The 20,527-nt window shown below is 46.1% G+C and overlaps 1 protein-coding gene across 2 annotated transcripts in view; it reads right to left on the bottom strand.

The window, feature by feature from the left end:
* dusp22a (dual specificity phosphatase 22a) overlaps positions 1-20,527 on the bottom strand; it is a 134,113-nt gene that overhangs the window by 70,226 nt on the left and 43,360 nt on the right. For both annotated transcript variants that reach the window (XM_078210593.1, XM_078210592.1), the window contains exon 5: positions 9,321-9,370. In XM_078210593.1, the coding sequence (XP_078066719.1) occupies positions 9,321-9,370 (50 nt within the window). The remainder of the gene's footprint in view (positions 1-9,320; positions 9,371-20,527) is intronic.

Raw genomic sequence — 20,527 nt, 5'->3', positions numbered from 1 at the left:
AAACCCAAAGCCTCACAAAAAATGTAGAGAAAAACTAAAATCCTGGAAGACTGATGAAAAATTCAAAGAAGAATTCTGCCTGAAGAGAAGCTGAAGAAGCAGATGCACAGCCTATCACTAGATTTGGGTGACATGGTGGCACAATGGTTAGCACTGCTGCCTCAGAGCGCCAGGGACCCGGGTTCGATTCCCGGCTTGAGTCACTGTCTGTGTGGAATTTACACGTTCTCTCCGTGTCTGCATGAGTTTCCTCCAAGTGCTCCGGTTTCCTCCCACACTCCAAAGATGTGCTGGTTAGGTGGATTGGCCATGCTAAATTGCCCCTTAGTATCAGGGGGATTAGCTAGGGTAAATGCATGGGACTATGCAGATAGGGCCTGGGTGGGATTGTGGTTGGTGCAGACTTGATGGGCCGAATGGTCTCCTTCTACACTGCCCAAATTCTATGATTCCTTCTTAAAAGCTGCGAAGGAAGTCTCGGAAACTGAAGGGTGAAATTTAAAATTCCTCACTGCAGCAGAAGACTCCACGGGATCTCACGGAAGTCCAGCTTCAATTCCCAGAGTGCGGAGTAGTCAGCTGACCTATCCTTGATGAACTTCAAGCATCAGAAGTCTCTAGTAGGCATCCTGCAAAATGCCTGGAACAGGAGAAGGAACTGCTGACGATTCAGACTAGCTGCTTGGAGGCAGAATTAACAACCAAAACTGGTGAAATTCTTGAACTTCGGTCCAACCTGAACAACATGAAGAATGAGCTGCGCAGTATGGAAGAGCAAATCCAGGCTTTAAAAGCAGCAACAGGGAATTTGATGGAACAAATGAATTTAAAGAGTCTGAGAAACGGTCAGTCACCATGGATTCCGAATCAAACTGAATACTCAACCAATGTTTTTAAGTGTGCCGCAGTCACACTGTCATTTCATCGCTGGGGAGGCGATGGCCTAGTGGTATTATTGCTAGACTACTAATCCAGAAACTCAGCTAATGTCCTGGGGACCTGGGTTCGAATCCCATGATGTGGAGATGCCGGCGTTGGACTGGGGTAAACACAGTAAGAAGTTTAACAACACCAGGTTAAAGTCCAACAGGTTTATTTGGTAGCAAAAGCCACACAAGCTTTCGGAGCTCCGAAAGCTTGTGTGGCTTTTGCTACCAAATAAACCTGTTGGACTTTAACCTGGTGTTGTTAAACTTCTTACTTCGAATCCCATCACAGGGTGGAATTTGAATTCAATAAAAAAAATCTGGAATTAAGAATCTACTTATGACCAAAAATACCCATCTGGTTCACTAATGTCCTTTAGGGATGGAAATCTACATGTGACTCCAGAGCCACAGCAATGTGATTGACTCTCAACTACCATCTGAACAAAGGCAACTGGGGATGGGCAATAAATGCTGGCCAGCCAGCAAAGCCCATATCCCACAAATGAATAAAAATAAAGATAACTCTGAAACAAAAACTACTCAACTTACCAGAGGCGGCAGCCTGGTAGCACAGTGGTTAGCACTACTGCTTCACAGAGCCAGGGACCTGAGTTCAATTCCTGGCTTGGGTCACTATCTGTGTGGAGTTTGCACATTCTCCCCGTGTCTGCGTGGGTTTCCTCCGGGTGCTCCGGTTTCCTCCCACATTCTGAAAGATGTGCTGGTTAGGTGCATTGACCCGAACAGGTGCCGGACTGGGGCGACTAGTGGAATTTCACAGTAACTTCATTGCAGTGTTAATGTAAGCCTTACTTGAGAATATGAAATAAACTTTAACTTTAATTACCGAGTTGAATGAAAAGATTCTTAAGCCTTCAAAACAAGATGGCGCTGGAGCGTGGCAACTTCTTGCAAGCTGTGCTCAGCATACCTTCTAATTCTATCTTTCACTCTCGTCCTATGCTTACAATATGCATTCTCTCCTTCCCTCCTCTATGAACAGTATGCTTTGTCTGAATAGCATGCAAGAAACAATACTTTTCACTGTATGTTAACAATATGTGACAATAATAAATCAAATCAAATCAAATAATTTGGTTAGAATTGTGAAACACATGGGAATGAGGGTCCCCATTGTTGAAACATGAACTTCCATATACGTCACAGTGATGAAAGAAGAAGAAAGGCGCAATGGGAATGAGCACAGCGTTCGTCCGCCCCGGGAAAAACAGGGCAAATCAACAACTACCTGTCGCCACAATATTCAAATCAGCAAAGAGGGTTCAATACTAATGAATGGAAAAAGAGGATAAGAACAAACTTAGATGTCAGGCCAACCTCCAACTCTGAATGTAGTGCAAACAACATGTGGAAGGAGTATAAGGCTCCATACTGCCTGAACCTATGAACTCAGAGACTTGAAGAGGGGGAGAGATGGGGCAGTAGTTAACAACGTAAATACAAGGGGTAAACTAACTTGAAATACATTGGCTAACGACGTGGGGGAGGTGCAGTATAATGATCCAGCACATATAGGGTTAATGTGGGATGTGTACATCACTGTGTGAGCAGTATTGTAAGAGAACACATCATCCACACCTAGAGGCCTTGCCTAATCTAGGACAGAGCACAACAAACATGGAGGCAACTCTTAGCTTGAACCCTTTACTGTATATATGTACATTGTTGTAGTTAATAAATACACAGTTAACCTACTTTAGCCTAGAAAGACTTCATTAAAACTTACCAGCCTCCAACACCCTACAATAATAACCAGGAAGGTAACCCTTCTCAAGGGCAATAAGGGATGGGTAATAAATACTAGCCTAACCAGCTGGACGCATGCCTCATGAATGAAAAAAATAAGAATCCTGGCTTTTTTTGCAATAGATCTCCCATGTCATAATCCCATGTAGCAATTAGTGTCTGCAGCTCACCAGACATACTAGTTGCACTGGAGGTTACAATTAATGTATTACACGTGTAGTGCATTTAGAAGTTTGACCAATGTAACCCATTTTCTGGAAACAAAAGGAACATGTTCAAGACTTGCACTGCTTTTGAACTACCCAGGCATCTGCGGAGCCGACTGTTCCCTGTTGCATTCTCCATGGCATTGCCTCAGCCATAAGGAGTCACACTGTCAACCAATCAGGACCCTTTTCTCCTGCAGTATAAACTGTGATGATCGTTTGAAATTTGGCATTCTTGTTTGTCCTGATGAGTACAAGATGAAAAGCTTCAACAACATGTCTCTCTTTTCAGTACTATTCACGTTCTGTACTACCAAGAAACTGTTTGTCCTTTGTGGTAAGTTTTGTCATGTTCTGTGCTGTGTCTTTGCACACTAGTGGCATTCACTGGATGGCTGTGAACATTTTACCCATAAAAGTGTAATAACCTTGGAATACCCCTTCTAACATCACAGACTTCTGCAAAATTCACCTACTCCCACCCCTGTCTCAGCTCATTTCACTATGTTGAAGGCACGATATAGTATATGTTGCTGCTGTCATATAGAAACCAACAGATCTTTATTCTTACAATTCTTCTATGCTGCATGATTCTTTGATCCCGAACATCTCCACAATGAAGCCCATTCCATCACTCAAATCTCCCGTCCATTGACTCTGTCTACACTTCCCGCTGTCTCAGAAAAGCAGCCAGCATAATTAAGGACCCCCACTCATCCTGGGCATATTCTCTTCCACCTCCTTCCGTGTGAAGAAAGATACAAAAGTCTGATGACACGAACCAACTAACTCAAGAGCAGCTTCTTCCTGGCGGCCGTCAGACTTTTGAATGGACCTACCTTGCATTAAGTTGATCTTTCTCTACACCCTAGCTATGACCATAACACTACATTCTGTACTTTCTCTTTTCCTTCTCTATGTACATTTTGCTTTGTCTGTATAGCGTGCAAGAAACAATACTTTTCACTGTGTACTAATGCATGTGACAATAATAAATCAAATCAAATTTAAAAAACAAGTGCAACATGAACAGATCCCCATCATTTTAGCATGAAATCCACCACCGTATGAAACACTGGAGCATTGTGTGCAGTTCTGGTCACCATGATACAGGAAGGATATAATTGCTCCAGAGAGAGTGCAGAGGAGGTTTAAAAGAATGTTACCAGGGCTGGAAAAGTGTAGCTATGAGGAGAGAGTGGATAGGTTGGGTTATTTTCTTTGGAACAAAGAAGGTTGAGGGGTGACTTGAGAGAGGTGTACTGAATTATGAGGGGAAAAGTTAGAGTGGACAAGTTGAAATAGTTTCATTTGGTGGAGAGTTCTAGAAAAAAAGGGACATAGATTCAAGATAAGTGGCAGTAGGTGTGGAGGAGTTTATAAGGAAGAAATGTTTTACACAGAGGGTGGTGGATGTCTGGAATTCACTGCCCAAATTGATAGTGGAGGCAGAGACCCTAAACTCCTTTAAAAAGTACTTGGATCTGCACCTGTATGTGGGCGGCACGATGGCACAGTGGTTAGCACTGCTACCTCACAGCGCCAGGGACCTGGGTTCAATTCTCAGCTTGGGTCACTGTCTGTGTGGAATCTGCACGTTCTCCCCTGCGTGGGTTTTCTCTGGGTGCTCCGGTTTCCTCCCACAGTCCGAAAGACGTGCTGGTTAGGTGCATTGGCCATGCTAAATTCTCCCTCAGTGTACCCAAACAGGGGCCGGAGACTGTTTGACTGATCCTTTGGGCTTTTACCTTTTTTTCTGATCCTTTGATGCCTTTTAAGGAACGCCAAACAGGCACCAAAGACTGGCGACTAGGGGATTTTCACAGTAACTTCATTGTATTGTTAATGTAAGCCTACTTGCGACACTAATAAATGAACTTAAACTTAAGTGCTATAAACTATGGGGCTATGGGCTGGGTGCAGGAAGGTGGGGTTAGAAAGGACACCTGGGTGTGCTCGGGCTGGCATGAACAAGATGGGCCAAACGGCCTCCTTCTGTGCTGTAATCTTTCTATGGTCCTATGGTCTTAGTCAGCACAGCTCCTTGCTCATTGTTCTTGCAAGCATTTCATAGGTGCTTGAGCAAAGAGATGGCCTGAAACATGCACTGAGACACCCGTACCAGTGAAGAAAGTGATCTATTAGCGGCACACCATTTTGCAATGTGCCCTTTGGCCAAGCCAAGCCCCTTGTCCCTGCCAGCCGATGTCTATCTGTGCAAAAAGAAGCACATGCACAGCTTTTAACTTGCAATGATCTGGTTTTACTGCTGTGCTTTGGAGACAGGGTCACACACCACCAGTCACTCTATGTCTGAAATCTTCTGTTATGCGTGATCCGAGGTGGGTTTTCACACTTGCGACAATTGTGAAATCAAAATGTTAAAATAATGCACACGACTGCAGAAAAGAATCACTTCTGTAAAAAAAAGACCTTGCATCTTCCTTCCTGTGGTCTTTGTCCTGGGCACGTTCTGATTACAAAAAGGAATAAAGTTATGCATTGCGCAGAAAAGCATTTCTTGTAAACAGAGACATTAGTTCTCCATAATCTGATTCCAGGGGGGCAAGTTTGTTTCTTTATGTCTGATATTCAGCCAGGATGTTTGAAAATGCGGTCTGCTAGTGGCTTGGCTGGTAGGTTTACAGTAAAGCCTGCTAGCTAGGAGCCAAATCAGACTCAGAGTAACATCCCTGGAGAAGATCTCCTTCCACGCAACAAGGTGTCACTCAATCACTCCCATTAGTAGACCGGTCTCCCTGAGTCAGCAATTGTTATTAATACAATTAAAACAAAATCAAAAGCATTCATTACTAGCGCCATTGTTTCAGAAACTGGCAACTCCATTACAGTTAAAATTGAGCGGCACGGTGGCACAGTGCTGCCTCACAGCGCCACGGACCCAGGTTCGATTCCCAGCTTGGGTCACTGTCTATGCCCGTTCTCCCCCCCCCAACCCGTGTCTGCGTGGGTTTCCTCCAGGTGCTCCGGTTTCCTCCCACAGTCCGAAAGACATGCTGGTTGGGTGCATTGGCCATGCTAAATTTTCCCTCAGTGTACCCAAACAGGCGCTGGAGTGTGGCGACTCGGGGATTTTCACAGTCGCTTAATTGCAGTGTTAATGCAAGCCTTACTTGTGACACAAATAAATAAACTTAACTAAAATTGAGCATAAATAATGGACAACGCTTCGGCCACCCACCCCAACTCTAGAAAATGCAATGCCCACAACTAAACCCATGTATCTGAGACAAAGCATTGCTTAAAAGGCATCAAAGGATCAGAAAAAAAGGTAAAAGCCCAAAGGAGCAGAAAATGTGACTGAATTAAGAAAGATCTTGCATTTATATAGCCTTTAGCAACCAGAGGATGTCCCAAGGCACTTCACATGAAATACATTTGAAGCGTAGTCCTCGTAAGAAATGGGGCAGCCAATGCACAATAAGGTGTTACAAACGGCGATGTCGCAATGACCAGATAAACAGCTGTTGATTGAGGGATTAACATTGGTTAGACACTGGGGAGAACTCCCAACCTCATTTAAACAGCACCATGCAATCTTTAATTGGGCCTCAGTTGAGCACTTCGACAGTAAGAATAGACCAAGGAAATGCTGGTACAAGCAAAATGAGGACAATTGGATTTTAACCAGCCTCAATTCATAGCAGTGTAGCCAAGCATTCACTAACAGCCAGAATCAGTTTTCCACCTTTAAATTGCACTACAGTGAAATGGGCATTGGGAAGATATATTAAACAGTTATTTCTCAACCATCTTACTACAATGAACATCAAAGCACACATGACCAATAAACAGGACATCATCATGCATTTTTTAACAGCATGGAAACACTCTCAATGTTGGAGATGTGATGAAGGGAAAGTATTTTCAATTTGAACGAACAACCCTTCTTCATTAAAGGAAGCGAGGGTGTTGTGATGGAGCGCCAGCGCTTGAGCGCCAGAGAAAACCTGAAGACCCGCTCGACATAGTGAATGGCAAGTAGGAGTCAGGAGCTCTACAATTGGAGGTAATGGCCCAGAATGATTTAAATAGGACACAGATGAGTCTTGATTTCAACATTGAGGATACAGGAAGAAGGAAGGGTTTGTAGGATGTTATGATTGCCCCATAGTTTCCATGGGGCGAAAGGAAGAAAAATCAGATCGATCAGAGTGAGAATGCAGCCACCATGCAGGAGCGTGGCGACTCCTTGCAAGCTGTCCCCAGCATACCCACTAATTCTATCTTTTACTCTTGTTCTCCTTTCCTTCTCCCCTTTGTACTCTACGAATGGTATGCTTTATCTGTATAGCGCGCAAGAAACAATATTTTTCACTGCATCCCAACACATGTGACAATAATAAATCAAATCGAAAAACTCAGCTCAGTTCTGCCACTTAGCAGCAGCCTGGCTACACATGAGTTCCACTTATTTTCCGTTGCATTTCACATACCCCCATTTTCTTGACCATTGATCAAGAGGAGCATCTTCCCAGAAAGGGGGAAGATGTTCGAAGCCATCCTACTCAAATTTTCCAGTCTTGGACAGGCTGGTGCTCATAAAGAGTTATCGCCTGATCACATCTGTACCGCTATTTCACGACCTTGCCCAGGCGAGGGTCATAAAATCCCACCCGAGGCCAACAGAGAATTCTGTCCTGCGAGCCTCGCCCATCCCAATTCCACGGCGGGCGAAGCGGTAAAATTCCAGTCCTGGTGTCTGTCCACCTCACTCTGTCTGATCTTTTTCTTTCTCTTATTGCTTCGTTGTTACAGTACCTATTGTCATTTTCTTCTCTTGCTGCTCATAAGTTCCAAACACAGCATCCTACAAACTCTTCCTTCTTCCTGTATCATCAATGTTAAAATCAAGACTATATTCACTTTAACACTACATTCTGCACCCTTTCCTTTCCTTCTCCCACTATGTACTATGTCCCATCACGCAAACCAGCCTCCCATCCAGTGACTCTGTCTACACTTCCCGCTGCCTCGGCAAAGCAGCCGGCATAATTGAGGACCCCACTCACCCCGGACATTCTCTCTTCCACCTTCTTCCTTCGGGAAAAAGATATAAAAGTCTGAGTTCACGCACCAACCAACTCAAGAACAGCTTCTTCCCTGCTGCTGTCAGACTTTTGAATGGACCTACTTCGCACTAAGTTGATCTTTCTCTACACCCTAGCTATGACTGTAACACTACATTCTGCACTCTCTGGTTTCCTTCTCTATGAATGGTATGTCTTGTCTGTATAGCGCACAAGAGACAATACTTTTCACTGTTAATACATGTGACAATAATAAATCAAATCAAATCAAGTCAAATACTCTATGAACGGTGTGCTTTGTCTGTATAGTTCACAAAAGACAATATTTTTCACCGTAGCCCAATACATGTGACAATAATAAATCAAATCAAATCAAAAGACTCAGTGCACTGCATCCTATTCAAACCATTCTGAGCTATCAGCTCAAAATGTAGAACTCCTCATACCATTAGTTTCCTCTTCTTCCCACCATCTCCGGGTTTGGAAACAGATTTCTGCCTTCTCTTCATCATTATCTCTTGATTAACCTCATCTTCTCCACTACCCTTTGAAAACTTGGCTACGGCCTGCAATTCAGGCCTTGTCTTAATAACTCTTTACCCAATAATTGAAAAAAACATTCCAAAGTTGCTGAACACCATGGCTGGAATTCTCCAACCACGCCCGCGGCTAGGATTTTCCGGTCCCGCTGCAGTGAATGGAGATTGGGCTGAGCGCCAAATTCTCCGTTCTTGCTGGCAGTGGGTGGTGGGGCCGTGCAAGGCTGGAGAATTCCGGCCCATGTAGGTTTCTAAATTGCACAAACTCTTGGTGCGGCCATGCACTACAACAGAAAGTCTCAATTTATCCTCGCAGAACTTAATGCCACAATTACCAAAACCAGCAACTAAAAATACTCCAGGAGAGGAATACACTTTCAAAAGGACAGCAAGAGATAGGGTTGTGCCAATGTTCGTGCAGATAAAAGAATGAAATGGGCTCCTCAGTAAAGCCCGCTTGGAGGTTTGCACCGGGCGGCACGGTGGCACAGTGGTAAGCACTGCTATCTCACAGCACCATGGACCTGGGTTCAATTCTGGCCTCGGATCACTGTCTGTGTGGAGTTTGCACGTTCTCCCCGTGTCTGCGTGGATTCCCTCTGGGTTTCCTCCCACAGTCCAAAGATGTGCGGGTTAGGTTGATTGGCCATGCTAAATTGACCCTAGTGTCAGTGTGACTAGCAGGGTAAATACATGGGATCAAGGGGTAGGGTCTGGGTGGTACTGTGGTTGGTGCAGATTCGATGGGCCAAATGGCCTCCTTCTGCATTTGGGGATTCTATGATTCTATGATTCTCTAATTCATTCCAGCTTTAAGTCAATACTTACAGATTCTGACTAGAAGAATCAGCTGCAGCGATACAAAGATATGTCATGTCCTGCCAAAGAGAAAGAAGCACAATGTCAATGAGACTAAACAAAAGTGTAACTTCTCTGCCTTCTATCCTTTTCATACATGGATTGGGGGGGGTGGCAGTGATGTAATTTTATTTTAACCCACTGGGGTGTGGGGGTAGGGGGATACTTAGACTATGTTGAATGGTGGTGTATTTACTCTCTATATTACTTGTGTTACTCTCCATTGATTTCAATAGTAAGGACAGATGGGGTTTTTTTTATCCGTTCGTGGCTGGCCAGCATTTATTGCCCATCCCTAGTTGCCCTTGAACTGAGTGGCTTGCTAGGCCATTTCAGAGGGCAGTTAAGAGTCAACCACGTTGCTGTGGCTCTGGAGTCATATGTAGGCCAGACCGGGTAAGGACGGCAGATTTCCTTCCCTAAGGGACATTAGTGAACCAGATGGATTTTTCCGACAATCGACAATGGTTTCATAGTCATCAGTAGATTCTTAATTCCAGATCTATTTTATTGAATTCAAATTCCACCATCTACCATGGCAGGATTCAAACCCGGGTCCCCAGGGCATTAGCTGAGTTTCTGGATTAATAGTCTAACGTTCATACCACTAGGCCATCGCCTCCCCTGAAAAATCAGCTTTCCCGATGGGCAGGTTAGGTTAAACTTTTGAAATGCAGTCAGGTAAAGAGTGCATTGACCAGCTTATGCACAGTAAACTTTGTCCTGGATGGTGTCAAGCTTCTTGAGTGTTGTTGGAGCTGCACCCATCCAGGCAAGTGGGGAATATTCTATCACACTCCTAACTTGTGCCTTGTAGATGGTGGACAGGCTTTGGGGAGGTGAGTTACTTGCCACAGTATTGCTAGCCTCTGATTTGCTCTTGTAGTCACTGTGTTTATGTGGCGAGTCCAGTTGAATTTCTGGTCAACGGTAACCTCAAGGATGAGGGGGGAATTCAGTGACATCACTGAATGTCAAAGGGTGGTGGTTAGAGTGTTTCTTATTGGTGATGGTCATTGCCTGGCATTTGTGTGGCGTGAATGGTACTTGCCATTTGTCAGCCCAAGCTTGGATATTGTCCAGATCTTGTTGCATTTCTCCTTTAATTTAGATTTTCTAATTTTCCATGCAACTGAACCACCCTCACCACAGCTCCCTGCCCCCCCCCCCCATACTTAGTTTAAGGCTCTATCTACAGCCCTAGTTATACAATTCACCAGGACTCTGGTCCCAGCATGAGTCAGGTGAAGACCTTCCCATCGTACAGCTCCCTCCTTCCCCAGTGCCATTGTCCCTCAAATTCAAACCCATTTCTCCCACACCAACCTTTTATCCACGCATTTGCCTCTCTAATCTTGTTGCCTCTGTGCCAATCAGCTTGTGGCTCAGGTCGTAATCCAGAGTTTATTACCTTTTAGGTTCTTTTTTTTTTATCCCCTGGCTGCTCATATTCCTGATGTGGAGATGCCGGCGTTGGACTGGGGTAAACACAGTGACAGTTTTACCAACACCAGGTTAAAGTCCAACAGGTTTATTTGGTAGCAAGTACCATTAGCTTTCGGAGCGCTGCTCCTTCGTCAGATGGAGTGGAAATCTGCTCTCAAACAGGGCACAGAGACACAAAATCAAGTTACAGAATACTGATTAGAATGCAAATCTCTACAGCCAACCAGTTCTTAAAGTTCTTCGGCTTCTGATCTTCGGGTAAGCATTCTCCAAGGCGGCCTTCACGACACACAACAGCGCAAAGTCGCTGAGCAGAAACTGATAGCCAAGTTCCGCACACATGATGACGGCCTAAACCGAGATGTTGGCTTTATGTCAGTAACCCCCACAGCTTGCCCCCTGGACTTGCTGGCTGTCCTGTCTGGAGACAATACACATCTCTTTAACCTGTGCTTAATGCTCCCTCCACTCACATTGTCTGTATCTTTAAGAACTGGTTGGCTGTAGAGATTTGCATTCTAATCAGTATTCTGTAACTTGATTTTGTGTCTCTGTGCCCTGTTTGAGAGCAAACTTCCACTCCATCTGACGAAGGAGCAGCGCTCCGAAAGCTAATGGTATTTGCTACCAAGTAAACCTGTTGGACTTTAACCTGGTGTTGTTAAAACTGTTACTGTGCTCATATTCCCTCAGCAGAACCTGTATCCTCATTTTATCTAAATTGTTGGATCTTTACTCTCCCTTTCCAAGTTCCTCTGCGGCCCAGATGAGATAGCCTGAACTCTGGCACAAGGAAGGCAACACAATTTACAGGACTCTCAATCCTGGTCACAGAGAACAGTGTCTATGCCTCTGGCTATAATATCCCTGATTACGACTACATTTCCCTTCTCTCCCCCCACTTGAATGGCTCCCTGTACCACAGTTAGCTCATCCTCCCTACAACCCCGCTCTCATCCACACAGGGAGCAAGAATCTCAAACCTGTTGGAAGGATAAGAGCTCCTGCAACCCTACCTCGTGGATCCATCTACCTGCCTCACTCACAGTCACACCCTCCTGTCCCTGACCACATGCCGAATTAAAGGTAGTTAATCTAAGGGGTGTGACTGCCTCCTGAAACACAGTGCCCAGGTACCTCTCCCCCTCCCTGATGTGTCACAGTGTTTGAAGCTCAGACTCCAACTCATCAAATTTGAGGCAGAGTTCCTCAAGCAACCAACACTTACTTTGTTTCTCAAACTCAGCTCGCTGCCTCAGTACAGTGCGTCTCTCACAGATCCAGCTAGCTCCTCTATATATTGTGTCCCTCACAAGCCCGGCCGTCTCCGCTCCCGAGAAGGTAAATAAAGGCCCAAAGCCTGACTCTCTTTATCCTCTCCTCTGTACAATGCGTCCCTCACAGGTCCGGCTGTTTCCGCTCCCGATAGGGTAAGTGAAGGCCCCAAGCCTGATTCTCTCCTTATCTTCTCCTCTGTACAGTGCGTCCCTCATATTTCCAGCTGTCTCCGTTCTCAAGAAGGTAAGTGAAGGCCCCAAGCCTGGCTCTCTCTTTATCCTCTCTATAAAGTGTGTCCCTCGCAGGCCGACTGTTTCCACTCCCGGGAACGTATTTGCTTCGTTCTCAGTCCATTATCCTTTTTGGAGGAGTTAGACTGCCAGTCCTGATGTCTGCTCAGGTCACACAGATGCCTCGTTGCCCTCACCATGCTCACATTTTATCAGCTCACCTTTTGAGCAAATTACAGGCAAGTGATCTCCCAGTCAAAGGTTGAGAGGAAATGTCTAACCAATGGCGTATACCTCAAGATGGCCCATTCCCACAATATTCCAGCCATCACAGTGAATATCCTGCATTAGGCAATCAGTACATTGTATATTACTGGACTGGGCAAGGCAGAGACACTTCCCATTTTGAAATAATGAAACTCAGCTAATGTTCTGGAGGCCCAGTGTTCAAATCCCACCATGACAGATGGTGGAATTTGAATTCAATAAAAAATATCTGGAATTAAGAATCTACCGATGACCACGAAACCATTGTCGATTGTCGGAAAAACCCATCTGGTTCATTAATGTCCTTAAGGGAAGGAAATCTGCCATCCTTACTTGGTCTGGCTTACATGTGACTCCAGAGCCACAGCAATGTGGGTGACTCTCAACTGCCCTCTGAAATAGCCCAGCAAGACACTCAGTTCAAGGGCAACTAGGAATGGGCAATAAATGCTGGCCAGCCAGCGACACCCATGTCCCATGAATGGATAAAAAGAAAGATAGGAGGAGCCTTGTGTGGAACAAAAGCATCGAACGGACCCATTTGTGTGAATGATGTGTTTCTGCACTGTAAGGTACTATGTAATTCCTCTCTTTGTATCTTCCAATTCAATGCAACAAGGTGAGAGATCAGCTCTCGAGTTATTTAAGTGCATTTGGTGCTGATATTGTCAATGTGATGTGATTATCTCACTTCTCACGACTCTTTCCCAGTTCATCTACGGAACTGTGTGAGTTGCAATGACAGGATGGCCTTCTTCCTGTGACAGACTAAGCTGCTGAGTAGTATGCCTGTGTGGGATGTTGCCGTAGCAACTAGTCATTTAGATGAACATCCTGTTCTTGATGTTGTGTGGGGCTTTGTCACCAGAAATGACCTCCAACGTGCCTCCTGGGTGACTGAGGTCCATTGTTCCATGAACTCCAAGCAATTATGTAACTATAGCAATAATATAAATGGATAGCAAAGACTATTAGAAAATCTATTAGAAATCTAATAAAAATATGAAATCCTGACATGAGATAATGACAATATTTCCTGGATATAAATATCATTCATGCAATGGCGGGCTGTTACTTACAAGTCAGTGAAGAGTTAGTGCTCTGTTATAAGCCAGTACACACTTAAAGTCAATTACTTTCAGACTGAAGATCAAGTATGTTTTTCTTTATTCATTCATGGGACATGGGCATCACTGGCTGGCCAGCATTTATTGCCTATCCCTAGTTGCTCTTGAACTGAGTGGCTTGCTGGGCCATTTCAGAGGGCATTTACAAGTCAACCACATTGCTGTGGCTCTGGAGTCACAGGTAGGCCACTCCAGATGAGGACATCAGTGAACCAGATGGGTTTTTCCAACCATTGACAATGGGGGTTTCATGGTCATCAGTAGATGCTTAATTCCAGATATTTTTTTATCGGTGCTAAATTTAGTCTGAGAATGATGCTGGGAAGTACCTCAGTACGAGTTACTGTGTTAAAGGTGCTATATAAATGTAAGCCATATTGTTCCCCTTCTAGATTATTCCCCTTCTAGGCATGTTGTTGTTGTTGGCTAATAATGCCAAATATTTACGTGCCAGAATGGACAAGGAAGGCCAGCAGCCTCCCCAGCTTCCAAACCTGCCAACTTCCAGCTGCAGGGCACTGACTAGTAACCAGAGGTAGGCACCCTGCTTATTCTACCCACCCTGATTCTGTAGCAGCTCAGACAATCCGACCATACAACTCTTTCTGTTTGGTTGATCACCAGGGAAGTGGGCACTGGATGGGAGGGAGAGACCACAGCTGTAAATTCCCGTTCAATTTTCCCTCCCTGTAATTAACCTTTACTGAGCCTGTTCAGAACAATAGCCGAAAGGCTTTACGATAAGCTGTTGCTCCGTGCACTCTGAACTACCTTAAGCTCATATTAACCTTGATATCAGAGAATGTAACAAAATAAATTACAGTTTGAACTTTCAGAGGTTTATAGCTCCTCTGCAGAACCTGATTAAAAGCGGCTGCAAAGTAAAGATAACTTAACATGTGTAACATGATGCCACAGTGATCACTGTGACAAAGAGATTATAATGTCAGCTCAGTTGGCTGGACAATTGGCTTGTGGTGCAAAGCAACGCCAACACCATGGGCGGCACAGTGGTTAGCGCTGCTGCCTCACAGAGCCAGGGACGCGGGTTCGAATCCCGGCTTGGGTCACTGTCTATGCGGAGTCTGCGCGTTCTCCCCGTGTCTGCATGGGTTTCCTCCGGGTGCTCCAATTTCCTCCCACAGTCCAAAAGACGTGCTGGTTAGGTGCATTGGCCATGCTAAATTCTCCCTCAGTGTACCCAAACAGGCGCCAGAGTGTGGCGACTAGAGGATTTTCACAGTAAATTCATTGCACTGTTAATGTCGGCCTACTTGTGACTAATAAATAAACTTTAAAATAATAATAATATTCAGTGAATATTTGCAGTTTCGCTGAGGAAACATCTCTGAATCACATGAGGCTTTAATCGGGTGAGAGAGGGCACACGCTCGGGGAAGGGGCTGTCAATGTGCTGGGTGCAGCGTAAGTCACAAACGTGGATTTGTTGACTGACTCGAAACTCTGCTCAAACGCTTTGTACTACTGCCCTCTGGTGTGTTCCTGCTACAATATACAGGCTGTGGTTATATAAAACAACTTCTTGTTTGACTGAATCCACATGAGACTGCTTCATTGAAAATAATGCTTGATCAAATGTAAGAGATAATTTCATTCATAGGCAGATGATTATATCCCTGTACCACAGGATTCAGGAAGTGAAAAGCTAAAAGGTGTTGACCTCTTTACCCTTTATGTAAATCATTATGGGGAAAATTTGGAAAAGATACTATGGAATCCACTGGTGTCAATGGAATATTGAGATCATATATCACCAAGGAAAAGCATGCACATGTACCACCACGACACAGTGTATTCACAGACCACCTTAGCACAGTGTGTTTGGATACCAACAAGACACGATACCAGCAGAGAAACATAGAAACTAGAAACAGGAGTAGGCCATTCGGCCCTTCGATCCTGCTCCGCCATTCCTTTTGATCATGGCTGATCATCGAATTCAATATCCTGATCCCCCTTCCCCCATATCCCATGATCTCTTTAGCCCCAAGAGCGATATCTAATTTCTTCTTGAAAATCATACAATGTTTTGGCCTCAACTACTTTCTGTGGCAGTGAATTCCACACATTCACCAACCTCTGGATGAAGAAATTTCTCCTCACCTCAGTTCTAAAAGGTTTGCCTCTTACGCTCAAACTATGACCCCTAGTTCTGGACCTCCCCCACCACTGGGAACATTGAGGGCAATTCTCCCAAAAAAGTTCTAAATGCGGATTCGCGAGAAAGTTGGTGCAAATCAGGATTGTTTTTCCAGTGGGAGTTCACACTCGAATCTCCCACACTCAGTGCAATGCAGAGGTCACAATCGTGAATATCATTAAGAGCTCGGGGGTCGGGGGAGGGTGAGGCCTATTCACGCTGGAGCCTGACAGTTCCAGGCTTCTGCGCATGCGCAGTGGGCCCGAACTGTCAGCCTGCAGTTTGCTGACCAGCTCAATCGCCTGGGACCCCCGTGGCCTGGGAACCCCCACAGTGCTGCCCCCCCCAAACCCACCACGGCCCGATTGCAGCCACTATGACCATTCCAGGGCCAGCCCTGACACCTCCTTCCCATCCCAGAGCACCCAATCTCCAGCCCCCACTTCCCCCCTCCCCAGCAGTGTCGATTCCCCCACCCTTTCCCCACCAGGCAGACCCCCTCCCCCAGTTAACCAGCATCCCTCGCCCGGGCCACCCCGATCGCTGGCCTCCCTCCAGTCCCGACCGATCCCCATGCAGAGAGGCAGCAGGACACCCCACCTCCATCGATTGCCCCTGGGCCCCACCCCTAGGCCTGACCCCCTTGGCCACACCCCTAGGCCCCACCCCTAGGTAGATAGTGCCAAGGTGCTCCCTGGGCATGGGCACTTTGCCCCCTTAGTCAGTGCCAGTGGGCACAGGCTGGCACTGCCAGAGTGCCCATGCCCACAGGCCTCACTGACCTCCTGTTCCCGCTGGTTTCCAGTGTGGTCCCGACAGCGCCGGATATGCGGTGCTCAGGGATGTGCCCACAGTGGGAACGCATGCGCGAATCCTGCGAATCGGCCGACACGCGATTCTCCCGGTGAGATGGGAGAATCATCCCCATTCTTTCTGAATCTACCCTGTCTAAACTTATTAGAATTTATAAGTTTCTATGAGATCCCCTCTCACTCTTCTAAACTCCAGTGAATATAATCCTAACTGATTTAGTCTCTCCTCATATGACAGACCTGCCATCCCAGGAATCAGCCTCGTAAACTTTTGCTGCACTCCCTCTGTAGCAAGGACATCTTTCCTCAGATAAGGACACCAAAACTGCACCCAAACTCCAGGTGTGGCCTCACCAGCACCCTATACAGTTGCAGCAAATCATCCCTATCCCTAAGCTCAAATCCTCTCGCTATGAAGGCCAACATACCATTTGCCTTTTATACTGCCTGCTGTACCTGCCCACTTACTTTCAGTGGCTGATGTCATAGAGGATTACAATATGGAAACAGGCCCTTTGACCCAATTTGTCTATGCCGCCTTTTTAAACTCCTAAACTAATCCCAACTGCTCGCATTTGGCCCATATCCCTCTATACCCTTCTTACCCATGAACTGTCTAAATGCTTTTTAAAAGACAAAATTGTACCCGCCTCTACTACTACCTCTGGCAGCTTGTTCCAGACACTCACCACCCTCTGTGTGAAAAAATTGCCCCTCTGGACACTTTTGTATCTCTCCCCTCTCACCTTAAACCTATGCCCTCTAGTTTTAGACTCCCCTATCTGTGGGAAAAAATATTGACTATCTACCTTATCTATGCCCCTCATTATTTTATAGAGCTCTATAAGATCACCCCTCAGCCTTCTATGCTCCAGAGAAAAAAGTCCCAGTCCACCCAGCATCTCCTTATAACTCAAACCATCAAGACCCGGTAGCATCCTAGTAAATCTTTTCTGCACTCTTTCTAGTTTAATAATATCCTTTCTATAATAGGGTGACCAGAACTGTACACAGTATTCCAAATGTGGCCTTACCAATGTCTTGTACAACTTCAACAAGATGTCCCAACTCCTGTGTTCAATGTTCTGACCAATGAAACCAAGCATGCTGAATGCCTTCTTCACCACTCTGTCCACCTGTGACTCCACTTTCATCAGCCCACTGGCCCAATTGATCAAGATCCCGTTGCAATCGGAGATAACTTTCTTCACTACCCACCACGCCACCAATCTTGGTGTCATCTGCAAACTTACTAACCATGCTTCCTATATTCTCATCCAAATCATTAATATAAATGACAAATACCAGTGGACCCAGCACTGACCCCTGAGGCACACCGCTGGTCACAGGCCTCCAGTTTGAAAAACAACCCTCTACAACCACCCTCTGGCTTCTGTCAAGAAGCCAATTTTGTATCCATTTAGATACCTCACCCTGGATCCCGTGAGATTTAACCTGATGCAACAACCTGCCATGCGGTACCTTGTCAAAGGCCTTGCTAAAGTGCGAGGACACTGAGGTCTCACTGAGTATCCACCTCTCGCAATTTACACCCATTCAAGTAATAATCTGCCTTCCTATTATTGCTACGAAAGTGGATAACCACACATTTATCCAGACTATTCTACATCTGTCATGCAGATGCCCACACACTCAGCCTGTCCAAATCACACTGAAGCATCTCGGCATCCCCCTCACAGCTCACCCTCCCATCCAACTTTATACCATCTCCAAATTTGGATATAATACATTTAGTTCCCTCTTCCAAATCATTAACATGTAATGTGAACAGCATGGCACAGTGTGTTCAGATACAAGCATGGCATAATCTGTTCCGATACCAGCACGGCACAGTGTGTTCCGATACCAGCACGGCATAGTGTGTTCAGATACCAGCACCGCAGTGTATTCAGATACCTGCACGGCACAGTGTGTTCCAATACCGGCATGGCACAGTGTGTTCAGATACCTGCACGGCACAGTGTGTTCAGATACCGGCACGGCACAGTGTGTTCAGATTCAGCACGGCACAATGTATTCAGATACCAGCACTGCACAGTGTGTTCAGATACCAGCACGGCACAGTGTATTCAGATACCGGCACGGCACAGTGTGTTCAGATACCGGCACGGCACAATGTGTTCAGATAGCAGCACGGCACAGTGTGTACCAATACCAGCACGGCACAATGTATTCAGATACCAGCACGGCACAGTGTGTTCAGATACCAGCACGGCACAGTGTGTTCCAATACCGGCACGGCACAGTGTGTTCAGATACCTGCACGGCACAGTGTGTTCAGATACCGGCAGGGCACAGTGTATTCAGATTCAGCACGGCACAATGTGTTCAGATAGCAGCACGGCACAGTGTGTTCAGATACCAGCACGGCACAGTGTGTTCAGATACCAGCACGGCACAGTGTGTTCAGATACCAGCACGGCACAGTGTGTTCAGATACCAGCACCACAGTGTGTTCACATACTGGCATGGTACAGTGTGTTCCGAAACCAGCATGGCACAGTGTGTTCAGATTCAGCACGGCACAGTGTGTTCCAAAACCTGCACGGCACAGTGTGTTCAGATACCTGCATGGCACAGTGTGTTCAGATACCGGCACGGCAAGTGTGTTCAGATACCTGCATGGCACAGTGTATTCAGATACCTGCATGGTACAGTGTGTTCCGAAACCTGCACGGCACAGTGTGTTCAGATACAGTGTGTTCAGATACCTGCATGGTACAGTGTGTTCAGATACCTGCATGGCACAGTGTGTTCAGATACCGGCACGGCACAGTGTGTTCAGATACCAACACGGCACAGTGTGTTCAGATACCAGCACGGCACAGTGTGTTCAGATACCAGCATGGCACAGTGTGTTCAGATACCAGCACGGCACAGTGTGTTCAGATACCAGCGCGGCACAGTGTGTTCAGATACCAGCGCGGCACAGTGTATTCAGATACCAACATGGCACAGTGTGTTCAGATACCAGCACGGCACAGTGTGTTCCGATACCGGCACAGCATAGTGTGTTCAGATACCAGCACGGCACAGTGTGTTCAGAAACCGGCACAGCACAGTGTGTTCCGATACCAACATGGCACAGTGTGTTCAGATACCGACACAGCACAGTGTGTTCCGATACCAGCACAGCACAGTGTGTTCAGATACCAGCACGGCCCAGTGTGTTCCGATTCCGGCGCGGCACAGTGTGTTCAGATTCAGCACGGCACAGTGTGTTCCGATACCAGCACCGCACAGTGCGTTCCGATTCCGACGCAGCACAGTGTGTTCAGATACCAGCACGGCACAGTGTGTTCCGAATCCAGCACCGCACAGTGCGTTCCGATTCCGACGCAGCACAGTGTGTTCTGATACCAGCACGGCACAGTGTGTTCTGATTCCGGCGCGGCACAGTGTGTTCCGATACCAGCACGGCACAGTGTGTTCAGATACCAGCACGGCACAGTGTGTTCAGATTCAGCACGGCACAGTGTGTTTGGAAACACCCATGGCATTGAATGCCAGCCAGTTTTCAATGGGGTTTTCCAAAGTATGCACCCCTCACCACTGGGAAACCCTACTGTGGCAGGGTGTGCGCTGTCGGCTGGACAGGAAGATCCTGCCGGAATGTACATCTGGAAGGTTTCGGCCGATAGCCTAGAACAGACTACACAAAGCCTGAATCTAAAACTCAATGCCTATCTAACCCTTTTTAAGAACATCTACATGGCAACTGAAATCCAATTACTTTTATGAACAGGCCCACATACTCCACTAGCCCCTCACCATTACTGACCCTGGCTCTAAAGCATAAATGACCTGATAAACAGCATACTTCGAATCAATCTGT

Source organism: Mustelus asterias, chromosome 4, assembly GCF_964213995.1.
Source record: "Mustelus asterias chromosome 4, sMusAst1.hap1.1, whole genome shotgun sequence".
In the NCBI taxonomy this organism is placed as follows: Eukaryota; Metazoa; Chordata; class Chondrichthyes; order Carcharhiniformes; family Triakidae; genus Mustelus; species Mustelus asterias.
This window is presented reverse-complemented; position numbering and strand designations above follow the sequence as displayed.